General features: G+C 37.7%; 1 protein-coding gene and 1 pseudogene across 1 annotated transcript; both read right to left on the bottom strand.

The window, feature by feature from the left end:
- Positions 1-3786: 3786 nt before the first annotated feature.
- LOC143858966 (N6-adenosine-methyltransferase non-catalytic subunit MTB-like) lies at positions 3787-6544 on the bottom strand (annotated as a pseudogene).
- A 519-nt stretch (positions 6545-7063) lies between these two features.
- On the bottom strand, positions 7064-22262 carry LOC143858965 (uncharacterized). The gene is made up of 5 exons (XM_077369658.1): positions 20771-22262; positions 19525-20676; positions 16448-16800; positions 7438-7488; positions 7064-7330 (listed from the first exon to the last, which is right to left on the bottom strand). The coding sequence occupies exons 1-5, from the start codon at positions 22260-22262 to the stop codon at positions 7064-7066; spliced, it is 3315 nt and encodes a 1104-aa protein (XP_077225773.1).
- Between the last annotated feature and the right edge of the window lie 345 nt (positions 22263-22607).

Genomic DNA, 22607 nt, shown 5'->3' with positions numbered 1-22607 from the left:
GAAATTTAAAACCATGGTTCTGATAATGTTTTGGTTTGGCTATATTGGGTAAAAATTATTTACCTAGTCGGATTTTTTTATTATCTTACGCACATTGCTTTGCTGGCATTAAGGATTTTGGAAAATGGGAAACGTTACCCAGCTTGGTTTTTTTTTGGCATTTCCAGTTGTTGGAATAGGAAATGTACGCATTCTAAATGTAAATTTTTTTATTGGAAGTATTATTGGAGAGGTTTCTGTTGATGTTCATTTCTAAGCTTAGGATGCAGAGATTTTGGTAAATTTAGAATGTTTGAAATTGATTTATTGGATGGAAAATTGTACCCAATTTGGGTTATTTTCCCTTTTAATACATAGTAGCTTTTTAAAATGAAAGGCTACAAAAAATGTCGAACTATGGCATATCCATTGTGTTTATTGTCTGTTTTTTTTTCAGCCAAGGCAAGCTAAGGATAGTTTGCACCTCCAACATCCCCACGGGCATGGGATCATGGACTTGACCATTATATTTACCATATTTTAAATTGAAATTATTTGCGTTTGTCCTCTCTATGAATTATTTGGCATCACCTTGAAGACCACCCTGGAAGATCGACTCCCCTTCCTCCTTCGACTCTAAATTCAAACGCATCGATCCTTCACCCTCAAAAGTTTCATGAATATATATATATATATATATATATATATATATATATATGGAGGAAAGTGTTGGTGAGCTTAAGCTCACCAAACTTATGGTGAGCTTAAGCGCCCAATCACATTGGGGCCTACTTTGTTAGGATGATCCAAAGCATTCATTTGAAAGGCCCTTACATAGATGGGGTGTGTACCAAAAATCAGCTCCATAAGATCATCCTAACCCATCCATTTGTGGAGGTCAAAATGGACAAACATTATTTGTCCACAAATCTGCCCATTTTTGTCCTCCACAAATGGAGGGGTTAGGATGATCCTATGGAGCTGATTTTTGGTACACACCCTATCTATGATAGGGCCTTGCAAATGAATGGTTTGGATCACCACAGAAAATGTGGGACCCATGTGATTGGGGTGCTTAAGCTCACCATAAGTTTGGTGAGCTTAAGCTCACCGACACTTTCCTCATATATATATATATATATATATAATTTTTAAAATTTTATTTTATTTAAAAATTACAGAATCCACGAATCCTAGTTTTTGGGGCTTGCAGAATCCGACACCTCGAAATCGTGTCGGATCCCAACACACGAATCCTAATCCATGCAACATAGGTGTTTATGCACCTTTTGGAAATATTTTTCGATGAGCCAAAACCTTTTTTGGCTATTTCATGATTTAGAAGACTAATCAGGATACACTTTAAAAATTAAGGATTTGTAGGAAAAAATTGGTCAAGTACTAGTTAAAAACATGAGTAAAAAAATAAGAGACTCATACCAGTAATCTGAGCTCTTTCATGTTTATTATCACTATAATATGACTAGCCAATTTCCAGTTCGGGCCACTTGGCCAGCTGATTGCCCATAAAGGGCCAGCAACAACGCGGGTTCGCAGAGCCTGACCCACCTAGGCTGCCCGGCATTATGGTTTCCCACTTGTGTTTTTAATCTATGGTCCTTTGAAAGTACATATGTCCATGTATGCAAACAGATAGAAAGCATGCAAGGACATGCATCCATGGCTCTATGCAAAAGGGGATACCCACAAGTGATGCACAGAAATAAAGAGATCATTAAAAAGAACAAATACATGCACATATAGTAAAATCCAACCAACAAGCACCATTCAGATGGCTCCAAGGATGTGGTCCTGAACACATGTATGTGCAGTTCAGGGCAACATAAACTAGATGCGCATCGATGGACAGGAAAAAGTCAGCTTTGCCCTTGTTTTTTTGAAAGGTAACAGTAAACATTCCATTCACCAGAAAAATCAAGTTACAACTCGGAGGGGACAAGTTGACCCAAAAGAGAAATAGAACATGATCACCTGCGATCAGAGTACAAGTAAAATATCAAAAGCCTAGGATACATAAAGCCTAAAATCCCAAGGTGTTATCATGCAAAAATCAAGAGGCTACCCGACACCATCGTGATGGGTATTAAGCACCACAGCCACGGAACGTAGATCAACCCCATCCTTCGCAAGTCAGTTAGCCATTTCATTGGCCGACCTTCTCATATGTGGGCAAATAACACGAACCAAGTCCTGTATTTCAGCGGTGATGTCTTCAAGTTTCCAAGCTAAATTGGATATCAATTTAATTAAGGATAAAGAATTACAAAACCACTTCGGCGGAGCACGCGGGCACTGGGGGGGGGGGGGGGGTGGGGGGGTGTGGAGGGTTGTAAAAATTGCTCCATTTTTTTTATTTTTTGAAAGCCAATGGGTCCAACCTGTTGAATAGATACCCTTTTTTTTTTAAATAGATACCAATTTAATTAAGTATAAAGAATTACAAAAGCACTTTGCTGGAGCACGCACACACTTGGGGGGGGGGGGGGGGGGGGGGGGCATGCGTGGGTGTAAAAATTGCCCGATACACATGTGAGACACTTGATGCTCCTGATTTGGCTGAGCGATCAGCCAATTCATTAGAGCTCCTAGGAATGAGAGAAAATGAGAATACATCACACAAAAGGATTCAGAGAGATGGTTAGCTCCACGCATGAAACACATGACATTAATGGATATTTATGAATAGACTACACGAACAGAGGGAAGAATTCATCCTTTTCTCCTCTTGAGAGGGTGAATTGCTATGATTTGTGGATACGGTACAGACATGAGTGTCGCGTGTTGACACGGACATGGCAAACCCCCAAAATTTAGAAACGGGGACACAACTAAAATAGAAAGTAGATATAATCATAATTTGAGGATATGGATTCGTGTGTGAAGTTTTGAAACGGATATGAGTTGTCTGACATGACGATATCTAAAAATCTAAAAATGGTGAAATGTACGTACATATAAATTACCAATTACTGTATAATTTGTAACAATACAAATATGGAAATCATTTAACAAATTAATAAATCTCAACTATAATTTAAAACAAACATGAGATAATCAAATAACAGCACATTCATCAATTTAATCTAGTTCTCTTCCGTCTCCAATATACAGCGAGTAAGGGAAACCAATATGATATAATGAACATAGTATTGGTCCGATTGGAGCTAGAGTTTGTTTAGACTTTTAAGTTTAGGAGAGAGGAGAGGGGAAGGGGGGAGGAGGGATGGGATGGATATAACAACAAATATTAGTTAAAGAGGTGCTAAAAACGAGCTTATAATAAAAGAAGAGTTAATAACAAAAGAAGTATATACAATATTCTATAATAAAATATAATGTCACACTTGGCACGGTACAAAAACGTGTCCACACGCCCATATTAAGTCTAACACTTCTAGCATTACATTTAAAGGTGTCTAAAGGAGTGTCGACGGGTGTGGACACGACATGACACGTGTGTTGGTAATAAATTCAAAGTGCCAGCTAAATCATAGGTGAATTGGTAAGTGGTAACTGCATCCAATCTCCGAAAAAGTCCCTATTGTTTCGATTAATCAAATTTTGGAATGGGATATGGACCGAATGAAAGGGTATATTACAGTTGAAAACATTACTGCATTCCAGCAGGGGACAATGCAATGAAGTTTTTTTTTTGTCTGTGTTCTGTGTGAGCATAAAGTTCAAAGCAATTCATTTTCCAAAAATAAATAAATAAATGAATGAATAAATTCCAAAGCAATACAATGAAGTTGAGAGATGTTAAGAGATGTTATCATGTTAATGCTATCAGATATTTTCTCTAGGGTCCTCTCTTAGCTGTGGTAATCAAGATCAATACTCAATTCATATGTAAGTGAAATAGTAATTTCTGTAAAACTCAACTAACACACCTTCTTTAGGCAAAGGCGTCCCTGCTGAAGACCCACGCCATCAGCAACCCAAAGGAAAATAAATGAAGGAGTGTCAGCAATTGCCTGAAAACATGGTAAGAGCAGGGTTAAGACTTCAGAGAAAAGCACAAGGTTATAAAATAATATGAATGGACAGCAAATTTGCATATGTAATTATGTAAATAGATTTGAGAGAAAATAAAGACATCCAAAAGCCATATCATATACGCCAACACTGAAGTGAATAAACTTAGGACAAGTAAATGGTGTACCTCAATTTTTAGATTTTGTATTTCTTCTGGTGTCCAATGGACATATTCCTCCCATGGGGGATCGACAAGAATGACATCGAGCTTGGTGCCAAAAAATTCAGGGGACAACACATGCTCGCGCAGGTCGCACTTGTAATACATGGGTGGGGATGAAGATTTGGCCACAATTTCATCTTTCCTCTGAATAGTTCCCTCAGCTTTGGGTAATCCTCCACAACACTGGTAAGTTCTAGCCCCCTAATGAAATTCTGGGTTCGCATACCAGTATCCACAAAATTTTGAGAGTAGTCATTTTGCTCTCCCCTTGAAGGAGCTTTACCAGGGCGAGCACTAATCCTAGGTGGACCCCAACCCATTGGAGCATTATGATGAGGTACTCCACGTCCAATTGGTCCCATTATATTAAATCCAGGACCAGTTATGCTAGGAGATACTCCTCTTCCAGGGCCAAATTGATTAAAATACATTGCATGGTTTGGGCCAGTCCCCATATTAGGAAGGAATCGCGGTCCTAACAATCGTGGTGGTGGTATGGGAGAAAGTCCAGGTGGGGAAGCCAACGCATTCATATCAAAACCTCGAGGTCCAGGCCAAACAATTGGCCCTGGAGATGGAGGAATGAAAATCGGTATAATTGGTGGGCCTGGAGCTGTGGACATGTTTGGGCCAATGGGCCGCTTGGGTCCAGGTGGCAAGCTCAAGTGACCAAAGGGAGGTCCCACCATAGGCACTGAGATTACATGTTGCCTGGTCCCACCATAGGCACTGGGATTACATGTTGCCCGTCCCTCCCCTGAACCCCTCCTCCTCTTCCTCTCCTGCCTCCTTTTCTTCCTTGAGGAATGCCCGTATTGAAAGACCCCGGTCCCTGGTTATTTCCAAATGGAGGCAGTGATCCCATACTAGAAGTCTGGCCTGCACTAGTATGCCTAGAAAACAAGGATCCAAACTACTCTCTCTCATAATCGAGAGACTTGGGCCTGATTTCTATCACATCAGAATACTCATTTTTAGTTCCAACACTCGAGGTTTTCATGCCTTCAGTCCTGGTTCTGTCTTTTCTATAAGCAGGTCTACCATGAAGCTTCTCATTATCCATTCTATACCGTTCACGCCTCTGTGAGTCCCATTCCTTTTTATAGTCAAAATCACCATCCCCATCTTTTGCCTCTTTATCATTCCTGCTCTGCTGCCTTTTCCTCCAACTATCTTTAGAACCTCCCCAATCCCTATCTCTGCCTTTGGATCTATCATTTCCGTAAGCTTCTTTTTCACTTTGCCTCCCTTTGTGGATAATACTTCTTTCATTGTCAGATTGAGAGAAACCTCGATCAATTTCATCAGACTCTTGACGATGTCTCTCAATTCTCCCAGGGCTTCGTGACCTTTTAGTGCGCCTCACTTCCCTACCACTTCTATTTGTATTATCAGATCTCTCTCGACTTTCCGCATCATCACGGCCACTATGTGCAAGGTCTCGTTGCTGTCTGTTCTTCTCAGTTTTCTCTCCATGGTCTCTGGAGCTCAGCCTATGGGCGCTAGACTCAACATCCTTCACCATTTTCTCTCTGACACACATCTGCCTATTGTCTCTAACACCTTCTGATCTTTCTTCTTGAGCCTCTGACATGCCTCTACTTTTACTCTTCTCTCCATCAACCCTTCTCTCTTCCTTGTTGCTTGATCTAACACCCTTATCAATGTTAGAATCTAAAGCCCTCCTTTTACTCTCTTCTGATTCAATTCTTGCATCAACATTTCTCTCTCTAGAAGAAGCATGCTTATGATCCAAATAACCACCATCATCGGCCTTTCTGACAGATTCAGATTCATCCCATCTTCTCCTCGGATTCCTTTCAGACCTTTATCTCTGCCACTTTCCATCCTTCTTGAATACCTCGAATCCTTATCCCGCGCATTTTCAAGCGACCCATCATGGGAATTATTCGCCTTGCTTCTAATTTTGCTCTGAGAAGCCTCTTGAGAGGACGTCTTTGTGTTCGATTTCCTCAGAGAGTTCCTCTCATTTTCATCAGCTAAACAATATACTTCACTCCTTACAACATCCCTGCCCTTTCTACTAATTTCCGATTCTCTATCCTGATACACACTACTCAATATCTTCACACTCTTCTCCTCATGGGTTTTCTTCATTATCTTCGAACATGATTCCCCGTCCCCACTGCCCCCTCTTCTTTTTCCACCATCTTCCCATTCTTCGTTTTCTTCTGGAATGTTGCGCTTTTTAGAGTTGCTTAACCCACGCTTCCTCTTATCAACAATCTCCCTTTCTTGCTCTTCTTCAACCTTATAACCCTTCATGTCTGAATTCTCCTCCAAATCCTGTTCTGGGTAACTCCAAATTGATTCAAGTGCATACATTACAAAGTATGATCCAAACCGTCCATTTGATGGGCCACAACGTTAATAGGATGTGCCCAAATATTCATTACATGGGATTATCCTAGCCCTCTAATATATAGAGGTGTACATATTATGTTCCCACATAAATGAATTTTTGGGCACGACCTATCTTCATCTTGGCAGATCAAATGGACGGTTTAGATCATCCTGTGGTGCAGCCTGTACAATACAATTTTTCTAATACGGGCTTACATCATGTAAAATCTTGTGACTCCCTTAATCAAATGGACGGTTTTGATCGTCTTGTGGTGTACTATTTTTCAAATACAGGAAGATTCTGGATTTTCATAGAAGAGGGGCAACTTTATGAAAAACTCTTAATCCTATAGATTTTGAAAAAAATTCTGGATTTCAGGCCCCCCACCCCCCCGACCCCCTTCCCGACCCTCTTTGGCTTCGTCCCTGCTTCCTGAATTCCTCGAGTCCCTATCCCGTGCATTTTCAAATGACCCGTCATGGGGATTATCTGCCTTGCTTCTAATTTTGCTCTGAGAAGCCTCTTGAGAGGACGTCTTTGTGTTCGATTTCCAGAGAGTTCCTCTCATTTTCATCAGCTAAACAATATACTTCACTCCTTACAACATCCCTGCCCTTTCTAGAGTTGCTTGACCCGCGCTTCCTCTTATCAACAATCTCCCTATCTTCCTCTTCGTCAACCCCATAACCTTTCGTGTTTGAATTCTCCTCCAAATCCGGTTCCGTGTAACTCCGAATCAATTCAAGTGCATCCATTACAAAGAAAGACTGTCAAATATAATTGATTTATATTCTTTTCTCTACGCTTAATCAAGATACAATTGCAACTTCAACAATGAAATAACGCTAAAATTCATCTAATAAGAGTGTCTAACAAGATAAACCAAATAAAGCATTAGCCCCGAATCGACAACTCGTTCCAAAACCTGCAATAAAAAGAAACAGAAAATCAAGCATCCATGGCATTTTAAACCAACTGATTAACTCACACAGACACGCATGCGCACAAAACTACCGCAACCCCAAAACCCTAACACTAATAAATAGAAAAGAGAACCCTAATAAATAGATAAAAAACCAACCAAAACCCTAAACAAATAGAAAAAATAAAATAAAAAATCACACCATCTGTCTAAGCGAAGACACGAAAAGGAAATTGATTCCTCTAGTCCAAACAAAAACCCTAAAGATTGTAACAAACCCAAGAAAACTGAAAATAAATGATCCTACATATAACCAAACACTAAAAAAGAATTCAACCAAGATCCACATTTTCACAAAAAAAATAAAAAATCAACCAAGACCCTATATAGTAAACTCGATTCAAATTCAAAGGAATCGAAATCCTATTACATAAACTAAAATCGTACAAGATGGGAAATATTCTATCTGCACGTATAAAAACCTGAAAATCTTCATCAGAATCAAATCCAAAAAAAAAAAAAAAATCTAAAATCTCTTATAGTACAAAAGGAAAGAAGAAGAAAGAAATGAGGAGAGTGAAAAAGAGAAGGGTACCTGGAATTCTATATGGGTCGGGTTGCGTTATCCGCGGGTCATGCGGGTGCGGGTCAAACGTGTTGACCCACATCCATACGGGTCAGAACTTAGGTGACCCGCATCCACTGCGGGTGGCCAACCTGTTGGTTTGAGTACATTTTTTTTTGGATGAATAAGGAAATTATAGCAGAAAAAAAAAAAATAGAACAAGAGACTTAGAAAAATGCAGGAGTACCCCCATTGCAAACGAACCCTTGTCTCTTTTATACTAGGTTGCATTTCCTCTTAATCTAGACCGTCAATTTCTCTTTTTCTTTGATCTCACGGCTCGTATGGATTGTTTCTCAATGAAGTAACACAAATGCGGGTACCCACGGGTTCACCCGACCCAACCCATGTTTTGGTGGGTTGGGTGACCTGCGGGTCAATTTTGACAGGTCACTCAAATGCCAACCCATACCCACAAATTTGCAGGTGATCAGTTGCGTCGACCCACGGGCATGGGTTGATTTTGCTTGGTCTAGTTCTCACAAATAGTACTCTCTCCTCTCTCTTTGAGCACAAACAATCCAAAGAAAGAATGGTTTAGATCTTTCAAGAAGGTGGACATCATAAAAGGTCTATTTACGAAAAAAAAATAAAAAATCAATTGTCCCACCTGATTCGAAGATCCAAACTGTTCATAGGATGATCAATTGGGCCCACCTGGCCCATAAAATCAATTGAGCCCACCTGCCATAAAATCAACTCCGTAGGATGATCCACTCCGATCAGACTTTACGGATCGGAGAGTTAGGATCATCATAAAAAGTGTATTTATAAAAAAAATCACTTCGGCCCACTTGATTCGAAGATCCAAACTACTATTTTTTTGGGCACCAGTGTAAATAAGCCTTTCCCATAAAATCAACCCCATAGGATGATCCAAACCTTCCGATCGGGGAGTTAGGATCATTATATGGAGATGGTTTTTGGGGAAAGGCCTATTAATATTGGACCCCATCAAATGAACGGTTTGGATATTTGAATAAGGATCGTAATGAATTTTCTAATAAATATGTGTTATATATGGTACTGATATTGAAACCTATGCTTATAGACCATGCAGGCAATGCAAGGTCCTCCAAAACAAGAAGTATGAGATTTTGTCTTCAACTTAGAAGGGTTGACAGTAGAGGAGAGACAAGATGCATATACTAATCTTGTGACTATCGATGTGGAACACTTCAATATGATTAAAGAGGTTAATGATGAAGAGAAGCGGAAATGGATCCAACTTCTAAGCCAACGCCCACCAACCTAACCGGCGTGGCTTCTTTTTGGCAAAATCACATAAAAAGTCCTACCATTCAACATGCATAGTTCTGATATTGATGAATGTTTTGTTCTTCATTTGTTTAATTTATAGATCAATTGACTTTTATTTACATGTTATGTGCTTTCTTCACTGAACGTTGGAAGAATTTGGAACTCTGAGCAGGGTCACTGAGCCTAGCCTGCACTTGTTAAGCTTGACATATTAATCAAATACTCCCTGTATACAAGAATCTGTCTAGATATGTGAACGTATGAATGAATATTCTCTCAATTTCATTGCAGTACTTGGATACAAAAAAGCATAGTTTAGCACATTGCACTACTTTCTTAAGGGTTATTGTTTGTTGTATAAATGTTTCCCAGCTGCATTTATTTTTTGCTATACACACATGTTTCCCAGTTGCACATTGCAGTACTTTCTTAGATCCAAATGGGATCCATTCTTCTGTAGCAAGTGATTTCAAAGTCAGACCCTTCTTCTTGTTTGCCTAAGCAAGCAGTTGAACCCTTATACATATCTCATGAGGATCTCATTATAGAGTTCCACACCACACATGGGAATTTGGCTCCAAGTTGCCCAGCTTTTGAATGACCCAACTGGTGTTAGATGCCATGAGGCAATCAATCAGCCCCTCTTTCAAGTTAATTGAGTTGTGATTAGCAGTCTTTATAGGACATGTAATCTGTGTATAGGAATAACTACTTTGGTGTTTTCTTTGCATTTTTAGTTTTAGCTTCTCATGATGAACACTAAACAAGGTGGTTGCTATATCATTTTGCCATATTGAATACTAAATGGAATCCCTCTTTGAATGCGTGTGACCATGTTCACGGATTGGAAAGGGTTCCTGAGCATAGTTAACTGATAATGGTATAAAAATTCAAATGAAAAATTAGTTTCCAAAATATAGCCATTGAACCTGCTAGTTCAGCTCCCGAAATTTATTTGTCAGCGGAATTCAGCCATTTCTATAAGTACTTTTTGGTTAACAAAAGGATAAAGATAGTTATATAGCTTTCTGTAACTTGGATGAATGGGCATGTGAAGACTATGAATTCCAATTTCTAAGACTTAATCATGCTTGCATATTTGATGAAGATGTAAAAGTTCAAAGAAAGAAATTTTTTTTCACTAACATTTAAAAAAGGGGTTTTCACCATCATTTGTTGGGTTTGTCACTAATCTAATCTCTCTCCATTATCTGCATTTCTTTGACAGGCAGAGGTTGTTCAACCTGCCTTTGCACTGGGAAAGCCTCAACATCAGGGACTCCTATACATGAATGGAGCATGGTAATGGAGATGCACCGAGTCATGGTCGTTTTTGTACATGACAACTACTTTGAGATCAACCAATTTGTTATGTACTTTTAGATCAAATTAAAGTCTGCCCACAATTCATGTTAAAAGGGGGGGCACATAATCCTACGCGCGGGGGTTGGGTAGGGGGGATCATCTCCCGAAACTAATTTGTAAATAGTTGAAGACACCCAATTTTGTCAAGGTGGAACTAATGGTAAGTTGTCGCGAGGAAGAATCTCATGTCGAGTCCTAGAGCACCGGTTCCTTTTCTCTCAATCTCTCTTTAGGTTATTGAAATAGGAAAATACTTTTCGAAAATGATTTTATCCCAGAGATGCAACAAAAGCCTGTCTTTACACATCACAGGCCTTTTACGGCAGAACCAAAAAGCCCATTATCACACGGCATAGCCGAGAAGTTAACTTTGAGTAAAAAACATCCGTTTTAACCCAAAAATACTTCTTGTCTCGAAAGCTAACGATATTAGATTCATTGGAATCTTCCCGGAACGAGGAATCCAAAGGATTTGATCGCGCGTGATTCAGAGTCCAATCGGAGGACTTACGGTCAGCCGAAATTCCCCAAAAGAGATGAAAAATCACAATTTTCGAAAAAACACAAAAGACAAGAAATCACATTTCCCCATACAACCGAAATGGCACTGATGTGACTCCAAATTTCGCAAATTGTGAAATTGGATTTTCCAATTTCGCAATTTGAGTGGAAATTTACAAAAATACCCCCCGCTGAATTCTATAAATAGAGGGGGCGTAAGCATAAATCAGATTTTAACTTCTCTCTAGTTTAGATTTTTTAACTTCTGGTTATTTCTCTTCTGGTTTTTCAGTTCAAAACCTTTTCCTGATTTCCAGAAAACCCTAGTTTCTTTACTTTAGAAGAGAGAAAGTAGAGAAATTCTTAGGTAACTCACACAGGGCGTCGGTATTCCACCGAATTTTCGAAGATCCGCAGCGACATCTTTCAAATATTGCCATTCTTCCGCCAAATTTAACAGAACTACGAGCTATTTTTTTCAATAATAGCGTCGTTGTACAAATAAAACCTATGTCCAATTCACTTGATATTGATTCATATAGGCTCCAAAGGGTTTTCTAACTCCAAATGGCTTTCCAATTGAGTTTATGAGTGTTAAAATTCTATTTAGAGGGTTAAGGAACATATATATATATATATATATATATATATATGAGGAAAGTGAAGCTACACCGCCGGCTTAAAATACAATGGGCCCACATTGTTTTGGTGATCCAAAGAATTCATTCGATTGGCCCTCACATTGATAGGGTGTCCACCAAAAATCAGCTCCATAGGATCATCCCAACCCTATGATTTGTGGAGGCAAAAATGAACGTGTAAAAACCTTCACAAATTTGTCCATTTTTTGCCTCCACAGTTTGAAGGGTTGGGATGATCCTATGGAGCTGATTTTTGGTGGACACCCTATCTATGTGAGGGCCAATCAAATGAATTCTTTGGATCACCAAAACAATGTGGGCCCATTGTATTTTAAGCCGGCGGTGTAGCTAAGTTAGCTACACCGGCGGTGTAGCTTCACTTTTGCCAAGTTCCAAGAACTAAGCAAATCTCGGCGCACACTTTCTATATGTTCTATCTATTCTTGTTTGTACATTTGGTTCTATCTTTAGCTAGTTGCAGTCCCGTGCGATGCACGGGGCGAAGAAAAAATTATGATCTTTCGAATTTGTACAAATCAATTTAGAAATGTTCCTATTTTTATGGGATTCTTTATTGAGAAATTTTATTGCGTTAAATATTTATTGGAAAACTTTATTGCGTTAAATGCGTATTTTGCAATCTAGATGAAATCAATTTAGAAAAGTTCCTATTCTTTTGGGACTGTTTATTGGAAAACTTTTTTGCGTTAAATGTTTATTGGAAAAAGATACTTTACTAAGGTTTCGTGTGATAGAGGAATACGTGTGAAAAGGCGTTTCATTTTCCTATTTTTGTTTAGTGACTCTTAAAGAACTTTTGGAATTTCAAAAGTTTAAAACGGTGTGCAACATCCTCTTAAAGCGTTTTTAAATTTTCAGAATGCAATGGGGGTGCCACATGGCGCCACCCCAACTTACCACATTCAGCTTTATATATATAGATAGATAGATAGATTTGTGGATTGTTGTTTGATTTTCCATTAAGTTTGAATTCCACATTATTTATGGCAAAAGTTTTTAAGACCCAATTTACCCCGCTCTTGGGTTGCCATACCCTCACTTTGTATTTTCATACTACTAATCTAGTCACCACAACAATAGTCAGTAAAACGTGATTCGGCAAAAAAATAGGAAAGGCAAAATTTTGAGTTTTATATGGCATTGGTTAAAAAAGAAATGAATTAAAAAAACGGAAACAAAATGAGTTTAGAATTTTGTCATTTACAAAATATGGTGGGGTCAAATAAGAAAGTTGGCCCAAAAAAACAAGCAATTGCCCATTTTTGTTACATGTTCAAGCAATTAGGGTTATTATATTAATCTGAGTTTTGTGCAATGACCATTCTACTCTTTTTCGTCGACCAATATTATAGATTATCAGTTTACATGTGTGCCACTTTAAATATTAAAAGACAAGCTACTTTTGTGGAAATACCAGAACATGGTAGTGCTGATATCATTTCTTAGCAAGCAATTGCCCAGTTTTGTTACATGTTCAAGCAAATAGGGTTGTTAAGTTAATGTGAGTTTTGTGCAATGACCATTCTAATCTTTTCGTTGAACAATATCATAGATTATCAGTTTACATGTGTGCCCCCTGGATGATTGAGATAGTTGTAACATGACATAAAATAACATATATTGCTCTGTTGAATCTCAGATTTATCCAAAATTATTCAGTGACAAGAAGACTCGAATCTTTATACGTTAGACTGTGAGCTTTCGAAAAAACTCTTAACTGGACCATTTAATGTATCGTATTGGTTTAAAACTAGACCTGGGCTTTGTGCAAGTTAGCCCTTCCATCAACAATCGGTAACAATATGAGTTGAAAACTCTTGTGTGCAAGGTAGTGTTGTTGTTTTAAGCTTAATAACTAACTAAGCTTAGATCTTTTGTATCTAACTTTTAAAATTTATGCTTTTATAAATAAAAAATCATCATTTTGGGTTTTTCCACACTCAAACATGCTTGTTTCTAACAGGAATTTTCTTGAAAAGTTTGGAAAGGAGAAGTGTCACTAAAATTTCTTACTTTTTTAAAACAAGAAAAAAGGTAACTTGAAACAACCCTATCCGATTTATATTGACAGGGACCATCAATTTATGATGACATCCCCCTAAATTATCGATAATCATATTATTTCCCTCTAAATTGTGGGAAGAAAAAATTTGCATAGGCTCTGTTTCTTTCGACGTAAAATTGGACATAAAATTTGTTCTACGTTTCTTAAGAAAAAATTTCCAGTGAAAGTTTTTTTTTTGGCAATTTTAAAACGACCTTAAGCCCTTTCTCTCTCTCATGCAAATATGATAAACATACTGAATTTAAAATAAAATAAAAGATAAATAAATAAATAAAATTAAAACACACCTTGAGGAGGTCATACACCTTGGCCAAAATGGAAATTCCAATGGGCGGATCGTGAGAAATCACAATGACAATGCCAATGGGTGGTCCTCTGTTTATAATTTAGGTTCACTCTAAATCTCTCTCATTAGACATGTAGAATGAAGATACGAACAAAATTTCTTTTCTTGTTGTTTGTTCTTATTAAGTGGGATAAGATAAAAAGATAAGAAATTAAAGATAGGGAAAGATAAATGCGCACCTTTTCATTACTTCAGGAGACAAATAGAACGGAGTAATGCTAGGAAAATAGGGCTGCAATTAATCACACGGAAAAAAGAAAAAGTTGGTTTGGCCTCTTGCATTGCAATGCTTCCCTTATGATGTAAACATGCTTTTGAGGATGGCTATTGATACAAATAAATTAAAAAACCTCATCCTCAAAGAAATGGAAGGCAAGGAAGGAAGTAGCTTCTGGCTTAAGGAGTTAATTAAGTTCCTTATGATTCCTGATACGGATTTGAATATAGAATCACATGTAAAAAATTGATTCCTCATATGGATTTGAACATAGAATCACACGTAAACAATAGTGTCAGGTGGAGATGGTTTTAAACTCCAATTGAAGAGCTTTTGTCTTGGCCAACACACTATCATGAAAATGGAAATGGAAGTGGGAGAGTGAGGCAAAACAAACTATAAATGGCTTTTGTCTTTTGTCACCTGCTGTTTGTTTTGGGGAAATGATTTCAACACACACATCTTTTGACACAAGAGGCTCATGTTTCTTGTCTTTTATATTTAAAGAGCTGTAAAAGGGTTTTTACTGTCCCCAAAAAGCACTTACCTGACAAGTAAATGCTAAAAGACAAGATACATGAGCGCATGTATCAAAACATAGTTGTGCTGAAATCATTACCCTTCTTTTTACTTCTCTTATAGTTTGACAGAGAACCCACCAACCTCAAATCTCAATTAATCACTCCTCAATGGATTGGAATTGAAAACTTTTTTCTTATTTTCATGTGGTTAGAGTAGAGTAGAAGGTGCTGCTGTACCATTCACCCTTCCTAAAACAGGGTATTCTTCACCCATCTTTTAGGACAGTAGTTTTAGGCTTTATTCTTCCTAAAATTGGTTTTATATTACACATCACGGAGTAATATAAAATGTCCTTTATTCCTCATGTTTAATTATAGTTACCAAAACTCTGTTTAAAACGATGGTTTTTTTCCTTTTGTTTTATTGGTGTGCCATTTAAAACTTTTACAACGAATAAAACTCTATTTTTTTAGGCAAATGTTTTATGCACGTTTAAAATGCATTTTAAACATTTTAAACATGTTTTTCCGGCTAACTTTCTAATTTTAGCGCCACCATATTTTGTAAATGAAAAGATTCTAAACTCATTTTCTTGTGTTTCTTTTTTTTTACTATGGTTTTTTCAACCAGTACCGTATTAAACTCAAATTTTTGCTGTACCGTTTTTTTTTTTTTCCCAAATCACGTTTTGCAAACTATGGGATTAATCAGTTTGTGCGTGATGAGTCCAATAACGGAAAAAATCAAGGGGTCTCCTAAAGGAAGGAAAAATCAAAGAGAAAGGAAAACAAAACCTAAAAAATTCAAAGAAGAATAAAAAGAAGAAAAAGTAGGAGAGTGTTTCTCATCAAAATAGGCCTATCTCACTCCGTACAAACTTGGAGAGAGGGTTTCTCCAAGACTGAATGTGAAGAAACGCATTCATCCCATACAAATTCAAATGAAAGGAGAATGAAGAATAAAGCCTTCTTCCACAAACTTATCTTTAATTTCCAACATGTAGCTACCTTGTTTTAAGTAATGGCTTGGTGATCATCTTCCATAAATCTTGCAAGATGGAATGATCAATGTATTGCAGTGGAAACCTTCACACTCAAGATTTGATAGTAATTTTGTATTAATAGGTGAAGAAAATATAGATATGAAAAAAAAACAATACTTGCAAGTGGCACCACCAAATAGAACTCATATAATATAACATTAACTTACAAATACATGAAAGAAATAACATGTAAAATTGTAATCTTTGTCCAATGGGAAACAAAAGCGGATGTAGCAGTGGAATTATTTTTTCCATAGTATCTCAAAAATTACTGAGGTAAGATAAACCTTCACTGACAAATAAGGCCCTATTTCAACATTCTCTGTGGATCCCAGCACCAAGATATATGTTTCTAACAGAACACATTTCCTTTACAACGTCTGCCATCTCCATTCGTTCTCTCGGAGATTCTGCAGAACACACCACTCCAATCCTCACTAAGGATACCAAACACTCTTGCAAATGACGTATCTTATCATTGTAATTCTCAGCAATGTTTGTAGCTCTTTCTTCATCATCTTCTAAAAGAATTAATGGATCCAGAATCTCCATCACTCGATCAGGCAAAGACAACTGGACAAATTTGTGAAGACTTAGGCCATCCTTAAACATGTCATCTGTGGGGCGCTTTCCAGTGAATATCTCCAATAAAAGAATCCCATAGCTATAGACATCTCCAACTGTGGACACATGACCACCTGCCCCATATTCTGCAATTCCACATATCTTTTACACTTTTTGTTGTGATAAAGGATATAAGATTCCAGGTAGAAACTAAAAATAAATATGAGGTTTGATTTTGAAAAAAAAGGAGGAAATTTTATCTAAGAGATGATAGATAATTGAATGATCTCTTCACATTTAGAAACCTACGTTGCATGGAAAGAGTCTAGAATTTGTAGAGAAACACATAAGAAGCGATTTAGCACAATGAAAGAAACTGTAGAAGTTATGTCCTATGTTGCATTTTTACAGGTACGAGTGTCAGAATCTTCTGACATGGGTATCTAGTGTCAAATTCAGTAAACCTAAAAAAGAACGATTTGTAGATTCGCCAAAATATTTTAATCATTTGTCAAAATTCATAATACTAATATTTTAACCAATAACATATTTAAATTTTATTAAGTTAAGTAAATATAATGTTTTATTTCTTTAAAAAAAAAATTACTAATAGGATGGGTAAAATTCAAAATGTATGATAATTATAAAGTTGTGACAGTAGCATCCAGAAAAGAGATAAAAGAGATCGATTGTCTTAGAGACTCCTGCAATTTGAGACGTACATGTCCCACAAGGGTACTTCACCCATTTAGAAGAATACATATAACATGGGTTTTGGCTAATCAAGTCATGTAAGTGATGAATAGCATTCTACTATGTATTACTCAAAACTGCTAGCCAATTTTGGTTCTCAACATGATTTTTTCATCTGAAACCAACCAAGTCTCAGTGATTACACATGCAAAAGCACTACAAAAGTAGATCAAATTAAACTTCATACTATTTATAAGGTAAAAAATACGTAGAAGTAGAAGGAAATGAAATGATGCAATTTCGAAGTACAAACAAAATAGTTGTAAATATCATCTTTAATTTCACTTTCATGTTGACTTGGGAGAGGCAACTTAAAAGGCAATTGTTGAAAATCCATTAAACACAAGAAACTAGAATGAATAGTGCACGCCAACCAAACGTGTCTCGAAAAGGGAAATGGCATCATTTTACCTTCCTTTCCAAGGGAAACAGTATTTCAGTCACAACATTAATCCAAAAGTCTCGTATTTATTATTAGTAATTATTAGAAACCTCCTTGACCTATATTTATCAAACACCTTAAATTTAGGGATTATGGGCCCTAAGTCCTGGACATGACTCTGTCTAGAACCATATAACCAGACTAGGAAAGTATCACTTTTCATGTGCTCCGCTCTTTTGGAGAACCTAATTCATCTTTCTTCCAAACCACTTTTCTTTGAAAAAAATCACCAAAAGTTGAAATGTTTGACTAGAGATTAATAGAAACAACTATTTATTAGAAAGAAAGCAAGGGTTCTAAGTGTGGGAACCATCCTCCACTGACATCTAGAGGGAAGTGTGTGCACCTTCAGCAGATGGTGTGGAGTGAACTTGTGATGCGCCAATTGGGATCTTTTGCAGCACTCATTAATCTGGAAATTCTTATGAGGTCGATGCCAGAAAGTGGCTACTTGACCCCCACCCTTCGTCCAAACCAGTGGAATGAAAACAAATACCTCACTGTATGTTTTTTATTTTTTGAAAATTGGCATTGCATTAATAGTAAAAAAAGTATTGGGCGGGGACAAGATGTCCCACACATGATACTTAAAAGTGGTCCACAGACCCATTACACAGCCTGTTAGGTAGGTGAGATAACCGGCGACATGACTAACATGGATTCCCTAAGGACTCCTTCCTTTGCTAGGATATCCACCGCCACATTAGCCGACCTCCTACGATGCTCAATCCTAGGCTCCAATAATCTTATTAAGTCCAAAATCTCCACAATTAATGTTGTAACCACAAAATTTACAGATGTAGTAACACAAAATCTACAGATGCAAGAGTAGACATTGTGTTATACCTTCGTGGATGAGTAGTTGCTAACTGTTCTGCTTTGTCACACTCCTCAGAGAGTTATAGCTTCGTTCAAGGGTGGTTGCCGATCGTCCAGCTCTAGACAATCTTGGCAAATGGTTCACCCAATCTTTGAAATGGCAAAGGGGTTGCACACATGGTTTCAGGCAATAGCAATGATGCCCAGCGGTAGTGGGATCCAATCGAACAGGGGCTCGTCCGATTGGCCAACTCCAGGGCATTTTGGTCCTTCTTGAAAAGTTGGATAATTTTGAAAAAAGGCACTTTTCATGGTACTTTTGCTTCTTTCATTGGAATATATTTTCTCTCATGGGTCTTTGGGGTGTTTTACTACTCTAGCTCATTTAAGAAGCACGATTTGATTCATCATTGGAGTGTTGGGCCATTTTTTGTTGAGAAACATTAGTGATGGGTTTTTTGGAAATTTATTTACAAAATTTCTCATTATTTTCTAATAATATTAGAGATTTTATTGAATAATTGAATAATTACTTCTCTGAATTTTTCCAAAATTATAATTTTTTAATCATTTACATGATTAGGATTTTCTACACAATTATTTTGCATAAAAAACTCATGGTCATAGGTACTAAAAAGGTCGCCTATTATTCGGGTGACATGTACGAGACCAGTTGATGTAAAATAACATTCCTATATACCTTGTCAATAAATATAGAAATGCTATCAAGTAATTTTTTTGGTTCAAGATGCTAATTTAGCCTTTGTTGCACTACATTATATACCTAATAAGTGAGAAATATTTTATAGAACTCATTGAGAATAGACAGGATGACGAAAATTGATAAATTTATTACCTGGAGCAATGTACCCAATAGTTCCCTTTAATCCAGTTGTGCTGCTTTGATCTTCAGATGAGCTCTGAATGATTCTTGGATAAAACTTGGCTAACCCAAAATCACCCACATGAGCATTCATGTCTTCATCCAAAAAAATGTTGCATGGCTTTAGATCACAATGAGCAATCGGTGTATGGCAATGATGGTGAAGATAATCCAGTGCAGAAGCTATGTCAATTGCTATGTTTAATCTCTTAATGAAGTTTAAACTTCCTAATTGATGTTGCCCATCTAATTTTGAATGCAACCACTTCTCTAGACTCCCATTTGGCATGAACTCAAGCACGAGAGCTTTGAAATCATTACCTCCAAAATCGATGCTTGAACAAGAAGTTATGATCTTCACAAGATTTCGATGACGAATGTTTCTCAATGCGTTGCATTCAGCTATGAAACTCTTTGAAGCTCCCCTTAAGTGAAGGTTGAGCACTTTGACAGCAACAACATTTTCAATGCGACTAAGGATTCCCTTATAAACTGATCCATAACTTCCCGTGCCTATCAAATTGGCGGAAGAGAACCCATCTGTTGCTTTACAGAGCTCTGCATAAGAAACCTTTAAATGCCGGCCCTCCATAGAAGATAGGGAAGATGGTTTCTTCCTTGACTTTCTTACCCAATAAAGTGAAGCAGGGACACACAATAAGAAAATCAAACATACAACCGCACAAACTACTAGGATGATTACTCTAGAAACATGGGCTTTTCCTCGTCTGTCATTAGCTAGCATTGGGCATGTAGGCAACTTTAATTCTGGGATACCACCACAAAGATTATCATTTCCCCTGACTGAAATTGCACCGGCATTTCCAAAGACCCCTTGTTTTGGAACTTCACCCTCAAAATTATTGAAAGACAAGTTTAGATATTGTAGAAACTTAAACCCCTCTAGATATTTTGGAATCTTCCCTGAGAAGTTATTGTATGAAAGATCAAGGGCTTCAATGGATGTTAATGTAGTAAAAACTGACGAAACATCTCCTCGGAAGGCGTTACCCTGCATATAAAGTTCTCGCATGCTCTTACAATTTGCAAGAGTGCTTGGGATTTCACCTGACAATTTGTTCTGAGAAACATCCAATCCCTCTAGAATTTTCAAGTTACCCACTTCTGATGGGAGGGAGCCAGTAAATAAATTTTGAGACAAAACGAGTTGTATTGATAGCGAAGAAAGGCCAATAATTTCTTAATTTTGGTATCGTACCACGGAGGTTATTTTGAAAAAGGCTCAATGCTAAAAGTTTTGTACAGTTTGCAAGAGATAGAGGTATGCTTCCTTGAAGGTTGTTAGATCCTAAATCGAGTTCAGTCAGTTGAGTAATATTTCCAATATTGTATGGGATTTTCCCGGACAAACTATTATTTCCCAAGTAGAGTTGATGTAAGTTCTGGAGCATCCCAATTGAAGCGGGAATAGAACCCGTGATGAAGGTTGAATATATACCCAAATGTTGTAAATTGATGAGATTCCCGATCTGACTAGGGATGTTACCAGAAATTTGGTTTGCTCCTATTGCCAAATGATAAAGGTGAGTTGAGAGATTGGCTATGGAGTTGGGAAGTGGGCCAGCAAAATGATTTCTGTGTATGCTCAACTGATTTAGGTTACTACAGTTGGTCAAAGAAGTGATAAATTTCAAGTCATCAGCTCTACCAAGGCCTAGGTAATTATAGCTCAAGTCAAATTTGAGTAGATTCTTTGCCCATCCAATATTTTCAGGCACCGGTCCACTAAACTGGTTATGACCCATTTCAAGCCATTCAAGACTTGAAACATTGGATAATGAATTTGGAATGTGTCCGGTAAATTGATTGACTCCTAAAAGTAGATAATGGAGATTAGGAAGAGAGAATCCTATGTTGGGTGGAAGGGTTCCGTGTAACTGGTTTACTGTCACAGCAAAGCCCACAAGAAACGAGAGATTATTGTAAAATGAGGAAGGAACCGTACCGGATAATAAATTTGAAGAAAGGGCGATCCATTTCAAGTTATTAATTCGGGCCAGGTCATCTGGTATGTGTCCCACCAAACTATTTTCCAATAAATAGAGGTGGGTGAGAGATGAAACGTTTCCTAGTTGAGGTGGAATGCTCCCTGTAAGATTATTATGATTAAGAAGCAACGAGGATAGCTTCGGTAGAGCGCCAAGTTGGATGGGAATTTTCCCTGTCAACTCATTGAAACTCAAACTGATGGTTTGAAGGTCCCTCCAGTGGGTGAGATTGGATGGAATTTCCCCTCCCAAGGAATTATGGCTCATATTAAGATGTCGCAGTCTAAATAGACGGCCAATATCTTGGGATATTTGGCCATTGAAGCTGTTTTCTTGGAGGTGGATTTCCCTAAGGAAGGTGAGGTTGGATATGGCAGGAGATAGAGTACCCACCAAGGTCTGCCCACTAAGCAAGTTCTGCCCACTAAGGTTCAATACAGTGACCCTTTGATGCCTCCGACCGCACGTGATTCCATTCCACTGGCAGAAATGGAGAGTATGGTTCCATGATGATAAGGCTCCAAGAGGATCACTTCTTATCCCATCCTTAAAAGCGAGCAGAGCCATTCGATCGGTTTCGTTTCCTAGTAAGGTGGTGGTGGTTGCAGAATTCGAATGTACTGCGTTCATGGCAAAGAAGAGATTTACAGAGAAGAAAAATGACCAAAGCACACTAAGAAGACTCATACCTGGTAGCTCCATCCGGGTTGAAGCTCTTCTTGTGCTGAGCAAAGACAAGATTTTATTTATTTTTTGTCTCCCAATTTCATTTGATCACACTCAACCTTTATACAGCACGAAATGATGATCAGACCCTATACTTTTTATTTAAAAAAACAATTTAATATTTAGTATTCGACTGAAAATGGTTAACTACTTGAGGAAAAATTCACCGGGCACCAGCCGTCCCACTCACACTGATATCGACACATCTATTTTGATACTGACACCACTAACACACTAATATCCACACTTATCTATTTTGATACCGGCACAAGCCACACAGTTAACTATTTTGACACTGGCACCACTCACACCGGGACAAAT

The sequence above is a fragment of the Tasmannia lanceolata genome, unplaced genomic scaffold (assembly GCF_043159265.1).
Source record: "Tasmannia lanceolata isolate RefF3 unplaced genomic scaffold, GAP_Taslan_0.1 ptg000029l, whole genome shotgun sequence".
Lineage (NCBI taxonomy): Eukaryota > Viridiplantae > Streptophyta > Magnoliopsida > Canellales > Winteraceae > Tasmannia > Tasmannia lanceolata.
The sequence above is the reverse complement of the archived record's forward strand: the minus strand, read 5'-3'. Positions and strand labels throughout refer to the sequence as shown.